The sequence below is a fragment of the Poeciliopsis prolifica genome, unplaced genomic scaffold (assembly GCF_027474105.1).
Source record: "Poeciliopsis prolifica strain line A6 unplaced genomic scaffold, Auburn_PproV2 SCAFFOLD039, whole genome shotgun sequence".
In the NCBI taxonomy this organism is placed as follows: Eukaryota; Metazoa; Chordata; class Actinopteri; order Cyprinodontiformes; family Poeciliidae; genus Poeciliopsis; species Poeciliopsis prolifica.
In genome coordinates this window covers 2,536,970-2,563,704 of record NW_026562414.1, presented here as the reverse complement: position 1 = coordinate 2,563,704, position 26,735 = coordinate 2,536,970, and the positions used below count along the sequence as shown (strand labels likewise).

At 35.8% G+C, this 26,735-nt stretch overlaps 1 protein-coding gene across 1 annotated transcript in view; it reads right to left on the bottom strand.

The window, feature by feature from the left end:
• The window catches only part of lama2 (laminin, alpha 2), a 147,705-nt gene that overhangs the window by 95,746 nt on the left and 25,224 nt on the right, over nt 1–26,735 (bottom strand). Inside the window, exons 2-8 of the mRNA XM_055054154.1 lie at nt 19,630–19,800; nt 17,283–17,395; nt 9,104–9,155; nt 8,211–8,401; nt 4,478–4,657; nt 4,138–4,227; nt 1,506–1,623 (exon numbers count right to left, since the gene is read on the bottom strand). Coding sequence (XP_054910129.1) covers nt 1,506–1,623; nt 4,138–4,227; nt 4,478–4,657; nt 8,211–8,401; nt 9,104–9,155; nt 17,283–17,395; nt 19,630–19,800 — 915 coding nt within the window. The remainder of the gene's footprint in view (nt 1–1,505; nt 1,624–4,137; nt 4,228–4,477; nt 4,658–8,210; nt 8,402–9,103; nt 9,156–17,282; nt 17,396–19,629; nt 19,801–26,735) is intronic.

Sequence of the window (26,735 nt, the reverse complement as noted above, 5' to 3'; positions counted from 1 at the left end):
CAAAAGTAGTAGGCTTAGATTAAATGTAATTTGCAGCTAAGAAGCTTAATTTGGAGATAAAAGTGTACAAAATGCGCATAGATTATATACATGTATACAAAACAGACTACTTATATAACGTGAGAGAACTGTGCCAACAGGGATGTACAAATAAAAGCAGATTTTTGAGTTGGAAGGGAGCAGTGACTGTTATAAAGTGTTACAGAGGAACAATCTGCAGTAGCTTTGTGTACTTAGGATGCAGGTGTCCATCACTGGAGGAGCTTTCAGTTCAGCACAACCGCTGCATGAACTGAGTGGGAGAGACATTGTCCAACACTGATGCAGTTTTACCAAGGCTCTTCTGTCTCCCAGCACCTGCACTGGATCAAGGGAGCATTCCTGATTGGCTTATCTAACTACTTCTTCTCAGCTGTAACCATGCTACATAGCATAGCATAGAAGATGGATGCTGCCACCATGGAGTCAAAGAAAGCTCTTCAGCAGATCCTCTGATCTGTCTCCTCCAATTTATAAAGAAGCAGAATTCCTTAAGCTTGCACTGAAAAATTGTAATCTGCTATATTTTATAAAGGGGTCTCTCACCTTGTAAGATCACCGTTATCTCAAAATATGATGCACAGCCTAAGAATTGACTTTAAATTAAAGTAGATACAATGATGCCTTGGCTTCTAATAGTGGATGGATTAGGTGGACTGTGTTCCTCAACATAAATTTCAATTTCTCAAACCCTCTTGAGGTTAAAAGTAAGTTGTTCTGTTGCGAAATGAGAATTTGCTGCAAAGTTATTGATTTAATGCCACTGGCTAAGGTTCCTTGGATGACTTTGTACCAATGGCACAATAAGCTGAACTTGAATGAATTGCAAGAATAACAAGAATAAAACTGATACATCACAAAAAGTCCCAATAAAAAGTAATGTAGTTTGTGGTTGTTATGTGACAAAATATAAACAAGTCCAAGATGCATTCATATTTTTGCATGGCGCTGTAATTTTTTTAAATTGACAGTTTAGCAATAAGACATTCTAGCTCTGCTCCATCTTTAATGATTGATTCTGCAATGCTTGCTCTAGTTACAGGCTCTTTTATAGAAGCGATGTTATGACAGTATCAAGGCACAAAAAGTGATTACAACTTTGCCTGTGTAAAATAAAAGTGAGATTACATGTTGTAATTTGGTTTAAGATCATGGCTTCTGACATTGTCCCTTTACGGCTGTTGATCAAGGATGCAGGGGTGACTTTTGATAGTCTAATATAACCCAAAGTCCAATTCCACCTGGGTCGATGGAGTCAGCGCTGAACACTTTTTTTAGAGTCATTTCAGGTTAGTGAAATGTATTTGGTTCAGATGGTTCAATATGGTCTAAGGAAACATTATGTAGTATAACATGAGTCACCACAGCAAGTAGGAGCTTTGTTTCCACACTGGGTTGACATGTTGTGGATGAACATAGAAGATAAACGTGCACATGAGAAAATAAAATATGAATTTTTCCCTTACTCTCACAGACGTGCCTCGTAAGGAAGGTTCCCGCCATCCATGGCTGCTGGTGGTAACCCGGGCAGCAGTGATCACAGCTCTCCCCACATGTGTTGTGCTCACATTCACAGCTGAACTTCTACAGAGATACACAAATACAAACACACGCACTTGTGTTTTACAGACGGTGAAGCCGTTTTGATTTATTAGTCGTCTGCAGGCTGGAAGCTGATTATGAGAAGTTTGAACAGAAAGAATGGGCACAGTCTGAAATACCACTCGTGTCACTTCCTCACCAGAGTCTATTGAGTTGCTGTTGAGCAAAAATAAGTCTTGAATTTTGATTGTCTGAATGGTATAACAATCAGATGAACAAGCTCACTAAATCCAAATTTTTGAAGCGGTAAGTCAAATAGGGTTGCTTAGTTAACAGAAAAATACATAATTCAAGCGTGACCGATTTCCATTTAGTTTTCATTGAGCTTTTTTTTATGCATTAATGTACTTCCACTGGCCAGTAGCCATCAACTTTGAAAGTTAAATGGAAGGACAAAGTGCAACAGAAAATTGGTCTTTCAGTAACTTTGCCCTACATGTCTTTAACACTCCTGATTCAGATGATTGCAGTTTGGCATTGCAGTCGTTAATCAGCCATCACCTGAAGTAAGGTGTTGCTGAAGCATATGTAAGCATATCTAAGGGAAACATGTAAGACATGCAGGATGATAACAAAAGTGTCAATGCTGGCTTTTATAAAGGCTTTCAAAACTTTTAGCGGGCTACCGGGCCTTGAAGATCGACTCAGGACATTCCTGTTTAATCCCATGTTTTGATCACGTCTATTTCAGTGTTTTTTGTTGTCATGCTGACTAAAAAATGACAAAGGCAAATGTTTCAAATGAAATAACTTTCCCCCCATTATTAGCCGTCTGAAGATATTTCCAAAAATTTTAAATTTGGCAAGAATATAAAGTCTGATATAATCTAACAGATCAGATTAAGTGAGGACAAACAATTTTTTCTAAAAAATAGTCACACATATCTAAAAAAAAAAAGACAGCTCTACACAGTGAATCACAACAAGAATGACCTGTTAAAATCCTAACAAACAACATTGTATCCACAGGAGAGCGAGTTGCACTAAAAAATTTTGCCAGCTCGCCAGTAAATAGAAAATTGGTTTTCTATTATTCCCCCATGAGAGAAATAAAATTTAAGCTAAAACATGGCCAGTAAAAAGCAGAATGTAACAGGAGGCTGGCCAATTCCAAGGTTCAGCAATTCAGCTGAGGATTTTCTGTGAATTGGGTTATTCTGTGAGGGTGTTGGATTTAACTGGAAGGAGTTGTAGCGCAGTAGCAAAGGCGAAAGCCAAGTTTGGATTTGTTGGCAGTAGTGAATTCCCCCCTTTTATCTGAAACAGAAAACAGTCAGCAGCCATTGTGCTAAGCTTTCATCTGAGGCATTCAAGAAATTACTGCTCCATTATGTACTTACCCAAAATTTCCTGCCTTGGTTGTTTGAAGTTGTGTCAAAAAAAGTTAAGCAGGTCTGATTTCCACAAAATTCAGAATAATATGGAAGCTATCTGGATATACTGTATACTGGCCTAAAAAGTTAGGCTAAGATCTTAAAATACAGCAATATCACTGACTTATATTCTTATTGCATTCAAGTAACAGAGGAAATTTTCAAGTCACAAATGTAAACAAATACTTTCTCTCAAATTCATGAATTGCAGATTCTCTCTGGCAAAACAGCTCTGTGTCAAATAGATTGGCTCAAGAGAGTGTTTGATGTTTTAGAATCGATTTGCTTAAGAATCATTTGTATTTCATTGCCACAAATACATAAAATAGGTGACCAGATGTTAAGGTGCTGAGCTATGTTCTTACATGCAATAATTGTAACAGACCACAGTACCATAATTACAGTTAATACAATGTATTATTTCACCAGCAGCCGTTCGATAATTGTTGCAATTTAGTTGCATTTCAAGTGTTTTAAATTTTGGTTTATGTTATAAAATCCTAATAAAAAGTTCAAGGGGCTGAATACTTTTGCAAGCGAATGTAAAAATGCCACTTTCAGGGCAAACAAACAACCTTACAGTGAAAAAATAAACTAAAGACCAGCATCCGTGTGGTTTAATCTGACAGTGCTTCTCTAGTCATTTTAAACACTTCTGCAAGATAACCTTTAAGGCTGGAAAGAGAAAAGAAAGTAGGAAACTGGAACTCAACACATTTCACTGATATCACTACTTTTCACTGAGATCATCGCAGAGGGACCAGACACCAGTGTCACATCTGAGTTACACTGCGTATTTAAGCCTCAGGACATCTGAAAATCACACACGATTAAGCGCATGTGTGTGAGTGTATGTGGACAGAGAGACAGAGAGAGAAAAAGAAAGATCAGATGTCTGGTATCAAACACACCTGTGTTTGAAGTGACATGAGAGACAACCTTTCGCAGAGTCACCTGAGTCCCTGAAGGCAGCTAGACACATAAACTCAGAAAGTTTGATATGAGGTCATAAAAAAGCTGCAGCCTCAGGGTTCTCTTTGCTCTCGTTTAGTACTATAGAAGTGCTCCATTACCTTCATGGTATTGTTAACTGGACTTAGAAGCAGAGTGTGGAGTGCTGTACCTTCGTAGCAGGGTTGAGTGGACAGGCTTTGGCATGGCCATAACAGATACACATTCCTCCAACCGAGATGTCCTTAATGGAATAATAGTACTGACAAGAGACAGAGAAACATGTTATGTTAAAAGTACACCGATCAGATAAAGGGCTGATCGTTTCGTTTTTATAAGAAAGAAAAACAACTGACTGCTAAAAACAAATAAAGGTTTCCTAAGGATAAAACTTGAAATCTAGACTATTTTTTCTTGAAAAATGGTGACTGTGTCTTAAATTGTACAGTAATTGGAGGCAAAAATTACTGTAAAAAGCTACAAAACAAAAATATCGTGCTTTTGAGACTCACCCGTCTTGTCACAATGGGATCGATATCTCTGGGGTCGTTAAGTGTCAGGGTCATTAGGTCAGCGTTCAGCGTTCGTATTCGCTGGAACACCAGCCTGATGTAGCGGGCAGAGGTGAAGTTTAGCAGGGTGGGAGAGGGATCATCTGCACTGGGTCGCCCATTGATCAGAGACGTATGGATCTATAGACAAAAGTACAGGCATATATAGAGCTAATCAAAGACATGCTGCCAAGAACCAACAATAAACCCCCTGCAGTGCCATCATTAACACATGTCTGACTCATGTCTGATTGCAAATATCTAACTTAAATGAGAATTTGTGTGCCCCATATGCTGGTCAGCTATATCAGTTTTTTAGTCCCTCACACGATTCCTATCCACTTTTCTTTAAGTATTTAGAAAGTTACCCTCCTCTTAGGTTACCATCTGCAGCTGAATTTTTGACCTCCACTGCATGAATATGCTGTGAACAGAGTCAGCAAACTGTTTGCAAATTTCTTGTGCTAAGAGGAAAGTTTCTCTGAGCTTATCCAAACTTTAGGAGTCCAAATAGAATATAAAATTCTGAATGCCAGCATTTGTTTGCAATTCAATGGAAGTCCGACAGAAAACTTGTACAATTGACTGAACATTGTTTGTGAAAACATAAATGAAGCATGAATAAAAGAATCCAGTTTAATTTAGTTTCTTTACATAGTCCATGCTCAATATGGTCTAGATAAAAAAAGCACTAAAATCAGGTTACCAAAAAAACTATAGAAATCAGTCAATAATCCAGTTTGTGTTTAAAATATTGGAGATAATTTTTTTTCAACTAAGTAAAATAAAATAAGTTCAGAAATGTATACTACAGAATAGAGGTATCAGAGTTCAATTAAATGAGTGCAGGCAAGTTGTAGCAAAATGAAAATAATTGAGAAAAGAGACCACAAAAGTGGACATGAAGCAGAATAACTGTTGACTAACCATGTAATTAGGTGAAACGGTGACAGATTTAACAGCTGAAATCCCAATTTTTACAAACGTGTCATTTTGACAAAATGCAATATAGATATGAAAATCATATAAATATTCACATTTTTAGCCTTGAAGATATAGACCATTTTAAACAACAGTTGAAAGATGGGTGCTTCAAAAAACTCCACTTCTTTTTTTTGTTTTATACCTTACTTTTTAAACCAATTTTTTATAAAACAGTAACTCACAACAAGGGAATTTCAAGATAACACAGATTAGGAAACTATAACCATATATTGTTGACATAACCTTCATTTAAAACAAGCCTGAAAGAGGATTTTTGCTTTAGTTTCTATCACAGATACCCAATAGTCAACAAGCAGCCATGTTATAAGCAGGGTGAGGCTCTAATTGTCTGTCTGTCCATCTGTCTGTCTTGTTAATGTGGCCAAAAGCAACATTTGGCATCTGTAAAAAAAAAAAAAAAAAGTCTAACGGAGAGCTGCCTGCATGCGTGTGTGTGTGTCAAGGGGGAACACTTGATGGGTGTAAGTTGCACCCTTGGAAGTAACGAAGATGATTTATATATATATATATATATGTGTGTGTGTGTGTGTGTGTGTGTGTGTGTGTGTGTGTGGGTGTGTGCTGCCATGTGTGTTGAGCGGTGAGATGACATTGTGAATGTGTGTGCGATGCAGTGACACATCGCCTACGACTCATTATGGTTTCACTGTGATCAGACGGCTAGGGAGCTGTCAACCCCACACACACACACACACACGCACGCACACACACACACACCTCCGTCGTTACTTGCAGCTCTTGACATCTCCCAGCTCACACCCCCTCTAGCGCTCCCCCGCAGGATACAAGCACAAACAGCACAAACACAATGTGCACACACCAGCACACGCAAAACGTACTCGCACACAGGTTTTCACAAACGCATCAACAATTAGAAGCCTTTGTAGGCCATGAGAATGTGTGATTGGTTTGTTTTCACCCTGAATTTGTGTGCATGGGAAGATGTTTGTGTGTTTTGCAGTCCTTTTTCTCTTCATTAATGTCAGTTACTGCAGGCTTCCTCCTCTGTTCATCCTGGATGCAATCATACGAAGCTGATCAAAGCGGCATCACAGTAAACACTGGTAAACTCAAGCTGTGCGAGTCTGAGCTTAGCAAAAATAAAAAAAAAAAACTAAAAAAAACCCGATGAGACTTCTGTTACTGATTAAAATGTCTTATGGTCATGCACGTCATCAGAGCATCACTTGTCTCCTCATTCACTTCTCAGCACATGTAATTACCTCCAATTAGCCACAAGTACACCAGATTAGCTGATGTTTCATAGCCACAGACCTGTTTTCTCTATGACTATATATTATTTTTCTGTTTTGTTGGCTGTTCTTTGCAGTTGTTTGTGCAAAGAATACATTGCTACAATAGAAGCAGTAAAATAAAAAAAAACAATTTCAGAAAAAAAATTGATTTTCGCTTTTACTCAAAGTTACAAAGAAACCACCCCACTTAGTTGTTGTTGTTTTTTTTCATTATTATTATGTCGAATTTAATTTATTTGCAGAGTTGTTTCAGGGTGTGGGGGAATCTCATAGCTAATTAACATACCAGCTTTATTGGATGTTTACAGACTTTTGTTAATGATTTCAGCCAATGAGATAAATGTTTGAAAAAAAAAAAAAAACATGGCTAATTTGCATGGCCAACATCACCCAACCAGACACTGGAAACAGGCTGCTGGGAAAAATATAATTAGTGAGAGTTGTTCTTTTTTCTTTTATACAACTTTATTTTGCTTGTAATACTCACACATCAACAGTTATTATTACTTTTTATTTAATTTACCATGATTTTTTATTTAAATCAGTTAGAACATACAAGACAGGCTTATGTAAAGAAAATACAAAATAACTCCTCAGGGGAATCCCAAGGCAAAAGCTCACTTTTTTCTGCACATCTTCCCAGTCATACCAGTTGACTGTCAATGCTGCAGGGAGGGGATATTGCAAAAATAATGTGAATGTACAGATTTTCCATGTTTCTCATCAGGTATCATTTTCTGAAATTTTCAGGGCTGGTTTCTCGCTGATCTGGTTTGCAGACTGCCCTCATTCAAATGGCCATATCATCTTTATTTTTTTCATTGTTACTTCTGTATTTGACATTATTAATAAGGTTATTATCCACACTTTCTGCTTATGGACAGATCTGTTCCTGTGTTTGCCATGTCCAGTCACATTTGTATTCACTGTGCTTAAAGATCCAACTGTTTCTAATACAATACAAATAAACTTAAAAAGATTTAAATTTGATACATTTATATATTTTTTATGGAAGTTAACAAAGGCTTACATCTTAAATTTCATGCTAGTCAGATGTTTCCTAAAAGTAGGGAAGTATAACACTGAAATTGGCTGTGACACTTTAGAGCAACTACCAACAGTGACTGTTCTAGCTAATGAGAGGAGAATGTCTTTCTATTCATTTTTATATCACTTCACTCTAAAATAGTTCCTGGAAAGGAGATCAATGTTCATAAATCAGTTAAAAAACAGTTTTGTTTTTGACAATGACATTTTTGTTTTTCACCATCCATTTGTTTGTCATAATGCCTTGTATTTACGTGTGCACTGAAAGGCAGTGTACATTATTTCATTTTCCCGGGTTCCTGAGCAGGGAGGGTTTTTTGGAAAGAATCCGAAAAACCATCAACAATGAACGTGGCTGTCGAATGTGATGTAACGTAAACCCTCACCTCTCCATTCTCCAGTGGATGAACCTTTGAATAAAACGACGTACAGATCACTTCATCATCACTGGTGTAGGACGGCGGTCCGGTTCGTGGATTTATGTTGAACCTCGTCAGACACTCCGTGTCTGTGATCGCGTAGTACTGCCAAGGTTCAAAGGTCACGCCATCTATTGAACGCTCCAAGATCCAATTACCTATGGACAAAAATATTAATGATGAAATGCATTAAGTATGTGACATGAAGATGAGAAAAGAATCGATACAAACAATGATGGATGACCGAAACCACTGTTTAGGTCCATGCTGATTATAATACATTAAAAATTGACAGAATGTTTAATTCATATTTGTCAAAGTCGCTTGTAGCAAACTGTTCCAAGATTTGAGTAATTGCATGCAAAGTGAAGAAAGTGTAGTTAATGGAAAAAATAAATAGACTAGATGAAGAATAGGTAAGACAGCATCAAGCAGCAAATCTAGGAATCAAATAAATCTACATATGGATACCAGGGCAGTGTTAAACTTTATGTTTTGTCATTAAAAGATCTGATCTGTTTGAGAAACGTAGACCCCTCTATGTTCCACCTTCGTAACAGACTTGACTCTAAGAAGGTTACACAACATTACTAGTGCATTCTAAAGTAAAACCACTAATAATTTAATGGAGGTCTAATCATTTAATTAATGTAAATTCCTCTTCAGAGGATCATTTGCTCTTAAGATTGTAATTAGAGGATTTATTTGCTCATGAGACAAAGGCTGAAAATATGCTACCAACATTCCCTCTAATCACATGCTCTTTGCTTCATAATCAAAAGCTGTGAAACTCAAAATAGGGTTTTGCCGACTTAATAAACATGTGGCCACAGCACCTTGTTAGCATCCAGAATTCATACCTGGACGAGGGGAGTTGGCTGCCTTGATAATCACATAAGCAACCTGGAAAACCTGGAAAAGGCAGACAAGAGAAAAAAAAAAGATCAAATTTCTCTGGTGCCCAAAAAAATCAAGTATAGTTAACATAGATTTTGTTTAATTTTTTTAAATAATCTGACCATCTTTTTCTTTCCCCAAATTGTAAAAGTAAACACAACCACAGAAAGATGTGAAGGCAAAGCTCAAACCACAAAACAAAAACAAAGATTAGATGTAGGTCAAATGTGGACTCCCTGTGTCTCCCCGTCACCACCCTGTTTTTCCTTTGCATTTTTTTTTTACTCTGCAGGCACATCTTTCTTTCTTCTCATGATGTGGGAAGCAGAGTCATATTGCAGCAATTAGAATGGAGAGAAACAGCCGAGTGTGTTTGTGTGTGTGTGAGAAAGTGTCTTTGGGGTAACCTTATACCAGTTATTCAAGCCACCTACAAAGAGTCACTGTTACCAGAATGCAGGATGAATGTGTGTGTGCGTTCGTGCATGCGTGTGTATGTGTGTGTGTGTTGAGAGATAGTGTAAAAGTGTGCATGAATGAAATTTAAGTTTTCAGCTGTATCTTGTTATATGACGACTCTTTGATAGAGCCAAGCAGCTCTTCAGCTGTGCCCTGATAAACAGAATTAGCTCATACAGTGTATATGTTTTTTTAGCTGGGACAGGGTGTTTCAGTGAGTCACATTCTCAGTTTTGATCAACTGCAGATCAAACGGGAAAATTCTTCTGCCTCAAAAGCCCAACACAGTATCAACAAATAAAACGGCTGATAACTGTCCTGCTACAGATCACACAGATGGCAGATAATTGTCACTTAAACTGAGGATATTTACTGACAGTTAAGATATTTAATTTGAGATTCTACCAGGATCAAATTTAATTGGCCAGACTGCAACAACTTTTTAAAAAATATGTTTCTTTTATGTTTCTCTTCTTTAATATGGCAAGAACTACAAGCTTATAGCAACGGGGTGTCTGGGAGTTTCATCAGGTTTAGTTTAAAGCTCTGCTACTTCCACTCACAATAAAGCAAACAAAATTACTTTGGTGCATAAAAAACACAGAGTGGAGGAATGCACAAGTGAAGACATTCAAGTTTCAACTGATCTCGTTAAAGGACAAACTGAAATTTAAAAAAAAAAAAAACAGTAAAGATTAAACTAATGTTCTACTATACCATTTTGTGGCACTTGTTAAAATACCAATTAATATTAAAATGTAATAGAAGTATCCATTATTTTATTGTCACTCATTGGAGAAATTCAAGTAACAAAGGACATATTGTACATACACCAAGAAGCTGAAAACCAAATCATGCCTCTGGTGAGTCTATGAATATTTTTGACCAGGATTGTACTTCCCAATATGAAATAGTTTTCTCTCCTGGATGTATTCACATGTCAAAAGCATAAAAAAATCCTTCACACACTGATTACGTATTTTGGGGTTTATAGCTCTTCAACTTGATACTCATAAAACATCAGTGATCGGCTTTTTTGGAACATTTGTGCAAAACACACAAATGAAAACATTTAGTGCTATATCAATCCATTTAAGCCTCGTGTCCAGCATGGTTTGGTTGCCCACAATTAGGCTGAAAATTTCATTTTGTCTCAGTTTGCTTTGGACACAGTTACAGCGGTTAAACTGAACAGCTGGTGTTTACGGGTCACTCAAATGGAAACGTGTTAAAATTCTTTCTGGCTCGACAAACTGGCATTAACTTTCATTTCCAGATTGCACTTTCCTCTGCAATTTGCACACAAGAGAACAAAGGACTGATTAAGGTGGAGAAAAATTTGAATATGATTAAGGACATATAAAATTGTTGTTTCGGTTTCAGGTGTAAAACACAGATGCAATCTTGTAGTGTCACAGCTGGACCGTTGCGTCAGAGCAGTGGAACTGGTATGCAGGCTCGTTAAAATTTACCATCACTTCAGATGAAAGGCATTAACATCTCACTGGACTAATAAAGCAGACACTGGCACAGCTCTGTGTTATTTGAATCGTCCAGAATTACAGCCCACTGCTAAACTAACTGAATGCAAGCAAATAGCAGATATTCAGTACAACTATCTCTGTACAAAGCCAACCCACTTTTTAACTGAGTGGACAAACAAAAAAAATGTAATTGCAGACACTTTTGATCCAGCTGTATTTTGAATCATTGCATTCTGATAAGGAAGAAAATAGGTTAAAAATTGGCCTATAAAATCCACCATATGTGATTTTGTTGTCGATATTATGAACCCTCCGCCCCCCCAAAAAAGCTATTTTCATGTAAATACAATAAAAACTATATATATTCATTGTCTACACAGACTGGATGTTATTGTTGCATTTAAAGCTTTCAAATGCTTTTTACTAAACACGTAGCACTAGATGCCACACACTAAAGCTATTGTGCAACTTTACACCAACAAAGTTGCATTTGCTCCAAGAGATGCTTAGTTAACAATGTTTTTGTTTGACATTTTTCTCTTATACACAGAGCTCTTGGAGCACAGTCATTGTGTATTCAATGTTTACTGAATGAAATTGTCAAAACCAAACTGCTAAAATGACTGAGTTGTACACACTTATTGTACATTTGTTTTTCTCAGCAGTGTTTAAAATCTACGAAACCTAAAATGTCAAAACTCCAAATTATAGCGATGAGGGAGAAACTGTGTTGACACGTTTGTGAGTTTTGTTGGTTGGAGATACTTAGTGTTCTTTGCTTTGCGTTGGTTTTCGACTCGTATATGATTACAAGTATGGAAGTTTTCTCCCATGTAGGATCATTTGGATCTTATCACGGAAAATATTTATTCTGTTCTTATTTCCACTCTTGAATATTTTTTTTTTTTTTTTTTTCGGATTTTTCAAATTCCTTTCCGGGGGATATTTGAGTTAGTTTACATGGATTAACTTTTAATTATATTGTAGGTGAAAAATGTAGGATTTGCTCCTAGGTTTTGGTCTAACTGTAACCAGAGCACTTCCACAATGCTAAGGCATCAACGTGTCCGACATGAGGGGGATGAACCGGTTAACACTCTCGTCTTTATTTAATTTGCCTGCAATGACCTTTTAAGTCCAGAAGATGTCACTGTAAGTGACAAAGCAACACAGTCTTAGCACAGTGTCGACACAATTTGGGAAATGTGCCACACACCCAGTGAGGCCTCATCTGCCCATCACTAGTTTGGAGATTAAATAATGTTCCAAGCTTAGAACATATCATGGAGCACTGTTAGATCCATTATCTGGAAATAAAAATAAATAATAAAAAAAATAAGCAAATAAGCTGTGCAAAGAGACTTAATCACAAAAGCTACCGTGGAAACTCTGGAGGAGTTGCAGAGATCCATGTTTAATCTGGGGAAATCTGTTGACAGCTATGAAACAAGTCTGTATACAATGTTTCAATTACCAACAGTGTCTTTATGTTTTTATGATTTCTCCAAAGATTACCTATGTGGCAAAATGAAATAATCACTTCAGACATGTTGATGCAGAGCATTAAGCCTACTTCATGCTACCACATCTATTGACTAATTAATAATTATAGAACTCTTTAATAAGGAGCTGGTAGACTTAATAGCTGTGTTTTCATGGAAACCTGTCATCCAGGTACAAACTGAGAAAGGAACAGGTCAAGTTCACTTTAGCTCATCCATTAACAAAGAAGGTACATTTTTAGGAATGCGTCACTCAAACAGACCAGCTCATCTTCATAGCAGTTCCTTTGTGATAAATTGCTGCAATAAAGAGCTCCTCTACTGTTTCTGTCTCACAAAAAACTAAATATTCAAATAAATGAAATTCTAAACATTTAAAGAGGGTAAAATAAGAAATAAAAAAATTTTAATTACTCTTTCCTCCAAGCATGCTCATCTTCAGGTTAGAGTCCTTTTTCAAAGTCAACTGATAAAAAATTGTTAATATGTTCTCTAAAACATTTTTTTCTCATTTATTTAAGCATTTTGCACTTATAAAAGCTATTTCCACTAATGCATACATAATGAAGTTAACTAAACTTGGGGCATATCCATCTACTCGGATGCCTTCAAATGTTCAAAATTGGCTGCAAGTGTGTGTGCATGTGTGTATGTTGAGGTATTTTTGAGATGTGGATAAAAACATCTTTTGAGTGGCAGCCTCTTTCAGGACCCCGATCACCAGGTTCTCTTTTCCTCCCAAGAGAGCAGAGTCGGTTCGTGATTTGACCGCCGTCCATCAATCAAACTGATCGCTGCATTTCCATAACAACTGTAGTGTAAATGACTTCTGTCTGAGGCTGGGGAAAGATTTTCACATTTTAAACCAAGTTATGTCACCAATGGTAAACCAGTCCTATTAAATGTGATTTCAATCTACATAAAATACATTAAATTCTATAATAGTAGATTTCAAGACACCTGCTGTAGTTGCAAAGTTTTTGTTTTCATATTGAACAGTTGGACATCTAATAACAAATGCAATATTTGCATCAAATGTTAAAAATCTTCAAATTTTAAGTCCTCAAAAGGCGCAAAATGAATCACAGCCCTCCTCCGCAGGTCTCTCTAGATAACTTCCAGTGTATTTTTGGGTCTGATGCATTTCCAGGCACAATTACAGTTCAAGAATTCACCTGAAAAATTGACAAGGAACATAAACAGACATCGACTGTCTTGTTCACATACACACGCAAAAACACACGTGGCCCCTCAGCTCCCACTTTCTCTCTCATTATTTAGTCTTTCTGTCCAGAGAGGCTCAACAATAACAAGGGAGGAAATGAGAGTGCTGATGTCATAGGCGATAAACCACACATACTTGCACACAAGGGCACTGTCATTTTCTGAGTGAGATGACTGTAGTCACAGGGGAAATTTTGTGCACTGGAGAGTAAATAGCTTTTCGTTGGACTGATTGAGCACCACACATACAGATACATAAAACACCTACTGAAAACACGCACACATATATTTAAAAACATGTCTAGTTCCTGACAGAAAAGTCAGGAACTAGTGTATGCGGCACAAGCTCCACAAATTACTATTAAGGTAATAACTGAGTGAATCTGTGACTACGTTTAAAGAGATATGAAGATATCTACATGCATTTTTTTCTCATTTGGAAAGATGATTATTTGTGAAGATGGAGCATTGCACTGAATGCTGTAATTAATAGGCTTTAAATGAAAACAATAATAATAATAATGATAATACAGACCTTTGGGCACTTAAATAACTTAGAAACATCATAAAATGTAGGAAACAACTATTGTTTAGATGTATACTCAGCCACTTTCATTCTCACATCTTGCTAGTTCATCGTCAAGACCTTTGTGTCTTTGGACACTCCTCAGGTTTTGGTCCGTGTTGAAATGACATAATTTAGTTGCTGCAGTAAATCTCCTGTTCCACCACATAACAAAGATGCTTTATTGGATTGAGATCTGGGGACTGTGTGTGGAGGCAGTCCTATTCAAACAATGCTCAACCTGTTCTAAGGAGTCCAAAGTGTGTGAAGAAATAAATCCTCACAGCAATACACCTCCAATTCCACCCAGAATCTCTGATACAAGACAGCTTGCATATTGATTATGGGTAACCCATTATGCTTCCCTGAACAGGTTAGGATAGGACTGTGGGCTAAACAAAATATGATAATTTAATTTTTTTTTCTTTTTACACTAAATCATTCTTAGATAACAAGATTTTAGTCTGGTCAGTTCTGCTGATTGTGAGCTTTAAGAATGAGCTGTCTTGAGAGTCGAAGCTGCTGCTGGCCACGCCACTCAACATTTACTGTCGCACATGCATCTTTGAAAAGCACGTGCAGAGCTTCCTGAACCACCAACAAGAATGCAGCAAGTGGTTTCAACAAAACACGTAGCTGACCAAATGTGCTGGAGCTCAGCAGGGGCTGTTAGTTGAAAGGTAGTACCTGCTAATTTGCGATATTACATTCCGGATGATTTTGAAACGGGTCATTTTTCAGACACTATAAAATATGAACTTACTGGAAGGAAATCCTGGATGGTTTTATTTAAAAAGCAGTTTTTAAAAGCAGTAAATGTAAGTACAAAAACATGCAAAATGTGAATTTTTCCTTTAAGCCAAATTCTGTCCCTATTGTGTGAATGTGGCAAGTGACATTGAGATCCATCAGAACTCAGTAATGATTTTTTTCTTATCCGACAACAGCTATGATTAATTTCGAACCCATTCCCATAAATGTTCTCCAAAGGAAATGTTAGAATTTTGTGTGAAATGTTTTTGCAAAAAAGCAAATGTGTTTTTCCCCATACAGCATTATTAGGGATGGCACTAAGTGTGGACTGTGTCACACTGTAACAACAATTAGCCATGGGATTTTGTTAAACTGAACGTGTAATTTAGGTTGAATTGGCAATGACAACATTAAAAGGAACATCATAATGCCCACTTGTCCTAGTTAGAGAAAGACTAATCGTAATCTCCCCAAATAGTGCTTATGACACAATATGGCTACTGAGTTGTTATCATTATACTCCCCAAAAGAAGTTCCATAATTCAAGTTGCCATACATCCCTCCATGTGTTTGCGTAGGTTTGCTCTGTGCAAGTCTGCTTCCTCCCACACTGTTATAACAGAGACTCTCACAATAAGCTAACTGCAGACTGATACATGTTGTTTTCTGTCTGTAAAGTTTTCTATAAGTGCCTTCCCCATGTCTCTGGGGATTTCTTAAAACAGCAATAACTAATTTAATATGCTTGAAAAAAAAACAACTAAGAGTGAAATATATATAATAGAAAAGCCATAGCAGGAAAAACAGAAAAGTGTCCTTTATTACAGACAATAGTTTGGATCCAGATATGCTTCATCAGTTTTAACGAATTACTTTGATGAGGACAAGATGGAAGAAAATTGTGTGAAAATGAAGGTGCTCTGGAGGTTATGCTTTCCCAGAATTTCTACATCTTTAATTGCACTTTTCTTTAAAAATGAAAGGTCACCACCAACATTCTCTCCAGCTATTTTAAACTACAATTATCACCAGGTGAAAAGAGGCTTTGCACAACCATGTTTGCAGCCTATTGATAATCACAGTCTAATAGGGGAAAAGGACATTTTTGATGCAGTGTTATTTTAAAGTAAAGATCAGAATCTGCTTTATTTACTAAGCTTTTGCATACAGAGGAAATTTGACTTTAGTTTCGCTTTGCTCTCAATGAAGCGATTTAAAATATAAATATAGAGACATAGAAAAAAGAAGCTGTTTCTTTCTTGTAAATATGTAAAAATACAGTATTTTTATAAAATGCTGCTGTTCGGCTTTTAACTGATACAGGAGTTACTGTAGTGACAGTAAGTTAAAAAAATTCAACTTTATTTATTTGTTTTTATAGTTTTTGTGGTCGTCCTCCATAAGCACCTGTCTGACTTGCTCCACATTCCCTCACACTCAGATCAGATTGTTTTATGGATATTTTATTCCATAGTGCTATTTGTGTATTTTATCCTTGCATTTATTATTGTACTTTAACATCAATCTGCCTAAAATGAAATGAAATTTGGCTTAAAATATTAAATATTTACATGTAAATGTTCATTGATTTGTGCAGTCCCATATTTGGAAATGAACTTGAACTTGACAGGTGACTGAGTGTTTTCAGTCACTACCATTAAACTGAATTATCAAAAATCAGCACATATGCACATCCTGTTTGCAAATATTTTGTTTAAAAAAAAACTTTTTTGACTTTCGGCTTGCTTGAGATGCTGGTTTTAATGTTTTATTTGTTGTTTTTATGTTTCTTTGTAAACAGTAGTTTGGCAAACTGTGTTGTTTTCAACTGCCTTATGAAGAAAGACACATTGTATTGTCTGTGACATATAAGTGTTTATATAAAACTTACATAAAAGCAGACTCCAACTCCTCTCTCAAAAGTGAAGCGTCCAACAGAAAACAAACGTGAACATAAAGCGAAAACATTTCTGTTTCTGTTTTAGCCAGTCATTCTAAATAAAAAAATCACTATTTTATTTTCCACTTGCGGCCTTTTCAAGACAACAAAAATAGAAAAAAATATGAATAGTTTAGTTTAACTATATTTGTAATTTAATGAGCTCAGATATGTAGGATGGCAAATTAATAAATGTCTGTAGTATTTTTTTTTTACCTGTTTCAAGTCCAGTGTGACTGTCACATAGTGGTATTCCATCCCATTCTTAATAGAAGGACTTTGCCACCAACGGTTGGTTCCATCTATGGCATATTCAATAGGATGATGCTCTGCACACATACAGACACAGGTAGAATATCAAATTACATTTTGTTGTTTTATTTGCATCCAAAAAAACCAAACAGACGAATCTCCTGCTGGTAGAAGGCAAGCTAAACAAACAGTTTCAGGCTGGAATGGCAGCTGTCAATCAGCTGATGTTTAGGTTCAACATTTCCAAAACAAAGAAAGACGTGACAACTGCTGATAGTCAAAGAAAACAGCATTTAGAAAAGTTCTCATGCTTGTATTTCCTAACTTTAATGTGACAAAGTTTCACCTCAAAATGTATATTTTTTAATGAAATACAGAGAAAGACAGAATTCAGAATAAACTGTACGCATAATTAATAGGCAAATTAACTTTTTCACTATATATGTGGTTTTATCTAGATTGTACAACTCCAGGCTGTATAAACCTGAATATTTATTGGATTTCAGCACTTGAGCAATAATGTGTTTTGTGTAATGTGGCTTAAGCATCAACATCCTATATTAAGGTAAAACCAGAGATTTATCTGACTCTGACTTTAAAAAGTCTTTCAAAGATGCAGTACTCTTTGAAATTGTCGAGACACAAAACAAACAACCATTTTGTACAGGGTCACACAAATTAACTGGCAAAGACTTCAGGTGATTCAAGCATGAAGCCTCCGGGAACTGACTTTCCTACAGTGCTGTCATTGGAAGAGATATTCCACAACTGCACAGCCTTCCTGTTTAACTCGGAACGACTATATTGGGCACAGATTTTTAGATATTTTCATCTATATGTCAGAGATAATGTCTGAATTGTTTATTTGTAAACACATAAGTTATCATTCTAACTTTATCAGAGGAAAAACAATAAATGGAGGTAGAAAAAATGTCAGTTTTACAACATACACTTTAATATTTGCAAAATAATGCCCACATGCAAACATGTTCTAATAATAAAAAAAACTCACTTTTCTCAGATGTCTATGTTTCCTGCTTACTGAGAGTACTGTGGTTAAATAATAAAAAAATAATAACCGCAGTTGCCAAACAATTGTGCACACGGTGTACTTAGTAAGCAAGCACAATGAGTTTAATACAGTAATAACTATTAGGTCAGATTGTCAAAAAAAAAAACACAACCTTCCATTCTGTTATTTTTTTACTTTATTTTGCAAAACTATGGCTATCAGATTTTAATTTTGTTATATACCTTTAAAGTTGAGGCAATCTGTGTCTATCCAAATTTTCTGCAGCACTGACTCATATTCAAAACGTGTAGTCTTCATCCACTAACTTTGCTATTACATTGCGTTTTTGAATTCTTACCCTCACTTTGATATTCTTTCAAAATTACACCGATTTCCAGTAAGTCACAGTATTTCCTCATGTACTCAATTTATTGTAGAAGTGAGATCTTAGTTTTAGTGTCTGCTAAATTAATTGCAACAACACACCATTAAGTCCCTGCACAATACCACAATACATGACACAACAGTCATGTAAACAGCCAATTAAAACATATTGCTCACAATACCCTGCCTATGGAGGAGCTTAGCCCAGCCGTCTTCATTTGTGGCTCCTGGTTGTTGTATTATCATTCTTGCAGTAATAAATATCAAGTTTTCTCTAAGAACTTCTATTTTTTCAATAGTTAGTTTATTTCTAGATTATTGTTTCATTTTGTTTTTCCTTGATTGTTTCTAACCTTGGAAATAAATTAAGATCTAGTAAGAGGATGTTGGAATAAAGGCTATGAATATGGATGCAGTAAATTACAAAACTCTGAAAGATCATGTGAATTGTTTACTTTATAGATGAATGCGTCAAATGAAGCTTTTCTTCAACTTCCTTTTTGATCATGAAAAGAAAAATAGAAACATCATTCAAAACTTTCCTTTTTATGACATAAAAAGCACAAATGTAAGACCTGACTCTGACTTTAGTCAGGTCTTACATGTTTGGGGATGTGCAGATGGCAGTACCTTGAGTCAAAATGAGAAAACAGATACAAAAATAAAAAATATCTGACTGATAGCCTTAAATTGAACTCAGACTTTGTAAATCACGAGCACAAAGACAAATATACTGGACAAGAAGGAAAGAATGCTGTAAATGCAGGGAATATAAAACCAATCTAAAAGTGAATGCAAAATAATCGGATGCTGGTACTTTCACTATATCGATTTATCTTCCAGGGTTATGTTTTGCACACATTTTGACAGTAGAATATTTTAATGTGATTATCTAGCACAGAGAATCTTTCTCACCCAATGAGTTTGTACTCTGTTGGTTGCAGATGCGACATTGTGGGTTCCTCACAGGCTGACCAGGAACATGTTCAACCAGCTTACAGAACATCTCTGGTCCCTTTGTGCCACAGGTAGCATTAGTTGTTATGTCTGCCATTGTAGCCAGATTCAGCACCGCTGGGAACAGTCCTGAGAAACAGAAAAGCACGACAGACCTGGTTACAAAAACTAATAGATGGATAAAAAATACAAAAAAGAACTATATGCTACAAAACAAGTGAGACATATGCTTGTTTTTTTTAAGAAACTTAACGGCAGAAGAATCCTTAATTTATCAGTCACACTAATGAATATAAAATTTTCACAAATAATCCAGGGAATACAGAAGCTGTATTGTCAGATAATTACTAATCAAAATATGCGACGACTGGAGTTATTAGGATTTTCCAGCATATCCTCCGTCACAGCTGGGTTTGCATTTGATACAAATAAAATCATGTCATTTTCCTCACCCAGTTTCCCAAGTGAGCCAAATTACACCTACATTTCTCTATTGCCGAGTTTAAGAGTAATTAGCCCCGAATAGAGAGGGGGTGAGGATTTTATGACTTGTATTTCTCCTAACAGCATAAAACAATTATTTTCATTTAAACCCCACAGAATGAATCAGTTACAGAAGATTTAACTATGAAAAATAATATACATGATCTTTATTCGGTGTGCTGAATTAGACAAACAGTAAAGCTATCAACCACTATAATCACAGTGCTTCCATCGTATATTTTATTTTATTTAAAAACATTGTATGGGGAGTACATGTTTTGAGAATTTTCAAACTAAATTTCCCAAACTCAGGCTGAAAACTAAGAGGAAACAATTCAAATGGAAATAAAAACTACCTTCTTAATTCAGACCATCATAACAAAACTGAAGGTAAAGCAGAATAGGTAATAAACATCTGCTGAAAGGACCCAGAAACTGGATGAACAGTAATCTCATTCTGACCAGAGCAAACCAGATAAACACTAAAAACCAATTTGGAACAGGTGAAGATCATTTCCTGATTGAACCCAGTTGTGAAACACAGACAGAAAAACAGGTTGGACATAAAGAAAATAATCCCATATCTCAAAATAAAACAACAAATCAAGGAAAATTATCAAATCAATTTTGACTAAGGTGCAGAAAACAAGAGCAGAATTTAAAATTGAAGCCTACCAGATATTTGTAATTGCTTTAATGTATGCTTAATATTGTGTTGGCAAATACCAATGAGGAACTCTGTTGGAATTTCAAACTAACAGATAATACAGACAATTATAAACTGTGATATGACTAACTTGAAATGCTGGGGACAATGAATGTTTAGCATTTTCTCAGTACAAAGGTCCATCTTTAGCTCAGAGTTTCATTCAAAACCTGCAATCTCCAGACTTGAGCAATTTTTTGAGTATATTCCTATATTTTTATGCCATTTACCAACTGATGGTAATTTTTAAAATGCTTCCATGATTTAATTGTTCCTAACATGCAACATTTATATGATGTTCTTTTGCCCAGTAGAGCAGGTTGAGTCAGGATTAGGGTTACTGTCATATCCCATTTTTACTGAAAAATTATGATCACAAGTCCATAAGAATTTACTGACTTCTAAACATACTTCTTACTTTAAGAATTAATAAAAGTAATTTATACCAAAGAGCATTTGTGCACAGATTGTCCTAATTTTCTGCAATTTTGCCAACTTAGGTCAAGTACAATTGACATTTTATTCTTAAGACTTGAAGTATTCTTGGTCTCAAACAATTAAGCCAAAAACACAATTATCATAATTTTTTTAAAGGATGAAAGCTCAGGTCAAGTACTTATTTTGTGCATGCAGGTCATTTTAGAGTAGGCCTACTAGAGAAAAAGGAGAAAACATTTATTATATTGTGCATAAGGAGGCGTTTGCTGAAGTGGTCCCATTAGCGCAATAAGTAAAAACCATTGTTAGGAATTAGCCAAAATGCAATTGGTCTTAACCTTAAAGTTACCAAAATATTTAATATTTAAAAAAGAATAACAGTGGAAATGAAAAATATAAGATCAAGCTCAAGACAATATAGTGGTCTACCTCCACTATGTTCCAATCCTGCACTATTTAATGTGTTCAAGTTGAATTATTTTGTTTCCAAATATTAATATGTTATTTCTGTCCAAATATTTGATGCCAAAATGAATAAAATGAGGATCTCAAACTTTTGAATGAAACCACAGCATCTTTGTTCAATCGGGAAAAACTAATAATGCAAGTAACCAGTGGGAAAAAAGGCCCAGGTCCCCTGCTGAAGATTATTTACACATACTAGTCTTCATCACCACCCAGGAGCAGATGGACAATGTGGAAGAGTTTTGAACTCCAACTGCTGCTCAATTGTTTGGTTCCCATTGTAAAATCCAGATTTGACTGAATCTACTGGAACTCTCAACATACACATGGTTCAAATTTCTTAGCTGGGAAACATACATAGCTGCACATAGTATTGCATAAGAAATTCCTGGTTTGGATAAAACCGATATGTCATGGCTAATTAGCATGTATAGAAAATCATAGTCACTTATATCTACACAGAAGGAAAACTAAAGCGAAGAAAAAAAAAAGAATCAATCTGCAAACAGTCTGTGTGTTTGTCCAGACGGGTCCAGCTGTTTGGCCAGATGTCAATGCTGATGTACTGTGAACATCTGAGACACCAAAAGACTCTTCTACAAACATTCTCACGCGCTTAACTACGGCTTATCATGAACACCATCAGTCAAACAGACCTTATCCAAGTCTTTCAACAGTGATATTAACACTGTTGGTCCAACATTGGTATTCAGAGTGTTAGACAGATAATATTTCACAAAACCTTTTATTTTATTTTCCAAATTTCATTATTAATGGTCAATGACTGGATACATTTTAAAGTGTTTTCAAAGATAGAGAGCCAGAATTGATGAGATCATCATTAAATCTAATCATTTTGGTTGTCACTACTTTTCGTAAATGGGTGATGACAGAAGAATATTGGATTTGATGTTAACACTATCGCTAACCACTGCAAAATGACAAAATATTTAGATACAATTGGTCAAATTGGTGAATGGCTCAGCATGAATTAACAAGATTCATGCTAAATTTAGTTAATTCAGCATGAATTTGTTAATTCATCTAACAGATTAGCTAAATCTTTTTGACTAACAAAGAAAGACAAGCAAGCATCAGGAAGCAAACCACATTTCACTGCATGTAAAATCCCTTAATGAAAAGAAATAAAAATGTTAATGGTGGACCGCCAGTGTTTGCGGGAGGTTAAGAACAACCGTCCTTGAAACTATTTGATGTACAAAAGAAAAGGAAGCAAAAGGAAACATGCATTTCTACAGCCTTATCTAAAAAAAAGAAATGTTTTTGTTATTTTATTTAACCTTTAATTGACCATGCAGGGTAGACTGATTGTAAGACCAGTGAAAGATGAGAAAAAGTCAATCTTTTTCACTGATGATCATGCCCACAACAAAAAACTGTTTTTTTTTTCAATGCTGCATCACAAACCGTTCAGCATCTGTCTATTGTGACTGTTCTTTTGGGTGCCTCAAGATTTAAAAACTGATATTTGTAAAGCCTCTACAGACGCCTGTCAGAGAAGAGTGTGCTCTGATCTTTACATCATTCTGATGCTGACATATTTTTTATTTGAACAGTTCAGTTCTGCATTTTTAGCTCTTAAGAGACAAACAATTTGCATTAATGTCATGTAAAAATAAATTCTATCCACACTTAAACCTTTTAATCCCAAAGAAAATAAAAGACATTCTGTTTTTTAGTCATACGACAAACAGTTTCAAATTCCAGTTTTAGTTGAGACTTTAACAAGAGATCAAAATACTTTCTCCCATGGATTCATTTTTATAGTTCTGCTATAGACCACGCCAGGAAATCAAGCCAATATCCTATGTATTCTGAGATTTGATTCAAAATCTGGAAACGACGTTGCTTACTAATACTGTGAAAGCTTAAAAGAATTATGGTACCTTTATTTGAGTCAGCTAATATTTTAAGCTTTTTTAATAAATCTGGTTAGTCTTGCTCTGTCAGAATGGCTGGAAAAAATAAAGCAATGCATTAAAAGATGGTGGCATGATTTTGGTTTGGCTGTGTTAAGAGGTGAAAATATTAAAAGCCCATGTGTAGATTGTGCCTTTCTTTAAAGATGTCTCATTTCACATTAACCTGTTGAGTCAAAAAAAGAGCACATTACATAGCACTTATTTCTTTTGCACATTGTCTAGGTTCCACCTCTTACACCTGTTAATGTAGCAGCCCTACATTAACAATAATTACCATTTCAAGGCACCAAATCAACTTGTCTGATTTAATTATTAGCTACACTAGCTTTCAAATGGTTACATTTTCCTAATCTGTCAGTAGCTACTGATGTCACCTAAACCATTTTCATAAAAATGCAATGTGATTGCCTGACATATGCAACTTAACAGCTAAAGTAAAAAAATATATAAATAAATGCTTACATGTGCTATTGGCAATTTTTTGTTATCAAATCTTACACATACAGTTTTATCCAACTTAATTTGTAAAATGTGTTGCTATAGTTTTTTAAAGTAAAAAATGTAGAGATATAGGTGATTGGCTTACATTGCCAGTAGTAGGGTATCTGATTATAGGCCATGCCAATTTGCAAATCATCATTATTTTAGAACTTGAACATTAAACATTTTCAGATTTATCTCTCCAAGCAATGGAAGAGCAACAGAAACTGTTTTTAAAATGTCCAATCAAGGTTGATCAAAACAAAGACACAGAAATACAGACTTGGTTAGCTTGTAAAATCAACATCAACCACGTTTAGGCATCAATGTATTTTTATGGAGACAGTTTTTTTTTAACATTTATTTTAGTTAGAAGGCAAGATCATATTTCCTCTTCACTATTCAACAAAAAATTTTTACAGTTGGAAGTTCTGTCGTCAGAGGTATGGAATATCGAAACCAAAAGAGTTTGTTCCTGGTTCACAGTCACATGCTTTCATTTGTACTGTAATATCCTGAATACTTCTTCAGTGCACTTTCTTTGAGACGATTCTGAAGAAGCAAAGGGCAGACTAACTAGCTGTTTGTTATTTTTACTCTACTTTTTTTGTAGTTACCAGCAAAAGCAGCTCAAATACTTCCTGTGGTATTTTTCCTATAGTTTGAGAACAGTGGGCCTAATCAGCTGATTCTATATTATGTGCAACGTTTACCATGACAACTTCTGAGAAGTCAAAATTAGATATAAAAAATAAATATTTGCATGATTTGAAGTGAGGCTAATGACATTTCTTTTCTCTTTGCAAGGCAAGACAACAGAGAAATGGGAAATGTGGAGAAAAGACAAGAATTTATGTTTCATATTCGCTGAATGACGAGGGACACAAGAGCTGTCTGACTATAGCTTGATGACAGTCACACACACACACACACACACACACACACACACACAGCTCAGGTTCGTCACCTTCCATTCTCTTCTCTTTGCTCTGATAACCATGGGAACCTGGCTGTAGGTCTGTCTGCTGACCTTTTTTCTTTGATCTGTACGCTCTGTTAAGCAAAACGTCTCAAAGGCTTAGCTGCTATGAAGGATCTAAATTATAACACTGTTAGCCTCTGTAAGTATGGTAAAAACTGGAGAGACAATTCAAAGTGTTACCATTGAACATTCAATAGTATATTATTTAGCAATTATTGCAAATAAAAAGTAATGAGTATTTTTTTTTTATAAAATGCTAACCTGATCTTTGCACCATGAGAAAAAATGTAAAGTCAAAGACAAAAAACATTTTTCCTTCAAAGTCACAAACTAACTTCACTTATTATGATGACCAAAGCTTTAAGACAACCAACAGCTGATTGTTCTAACATAAAGCCCACCTTCACATACAATGATTTGTCCCAACATCATTGTCCAATTAATGGACAGGGTTATGGGTTGCTGGCTGAAAGCCCAAACATTTATAAGTTTATTTTGGATTGTAGAGGGTAAATTATGAGATCATACAACTTGGAATGCAATGTTTCTTAACGATATTAAACATTTCGGCCAACACAAATGAGTAAGATTTATCCTCTCAGTAGGATCTAGAATACAGGTTTGCAGTTTGCTGCCAAGTACAGCAGTAAGGATGAGTCATTTCCTCTCTAGTCTGAGGACATGGTTTTCTAGCAGAAAAGGGTGAAATGCTCCATCCAGTTTGAGGGATTGTCTACAGCATGTGAAGGAGTTTACAAAGCTGGATGGCTTGTTCAGGAGTGATGTGAGCATGGCACCGCACATGGAGGAACTGGGGGGTTTCTGCAGGAATTAGAGCCTTCATATAGTCTGAGGCAATGAAGAAAGACCTGGAACAAAAGGGAACGCTCTCTATTAGATTCTTCTATTCTTCTATGTTCCAAATCTTACTCATCATAATAAACAATATGGATCAGGAAGATCTGAACTGAGCTTCCAGACAATTCTTTACTGAAGAGATAATTTGAGTAACTCCATGTAAAGCATGATTGTCATAATCCAGTCATCATCCAGTCCAGATGTTCTGCAACTTTTGATACAATACACAGGAAACAAATGATTAGGTTATTAGCAGGACAGTGCAAAAGTTGACTGCATGCTGAGAATGACAATTTAGTTTTTTAAGGTATATTGGATCATATACATCTATAAGTTGAAGGACACATGCTCTTGTGGATTAAAGTTTTAGACTTGCTAACGAGGAAGAACTCAAAGAAGAGTCACTTCTTGTCCATGTCAGAGTAAGTTGGTTACGCTGTTTCAGCAAACTGTTTAGGATGCTCACTTTGTGAATCGGAAGGGGATCTTTTTTGATCGGGAGACATCTTGGGATCCTTCGATGTTTATACTGGACCGGCTACCTCTGTGACCCAATACCAGATAAGTGAAGAAACAGATTCCAGATCAGAATTAATTTCTATCAGTTGTTTCCTGACATTTATGCTAAATTAAAGCCAAAATGTAAAAAGATCAACACTACCACTTTACAACTTGCAGGTTAGCTACCATTATAGTGGTGATACGCTGT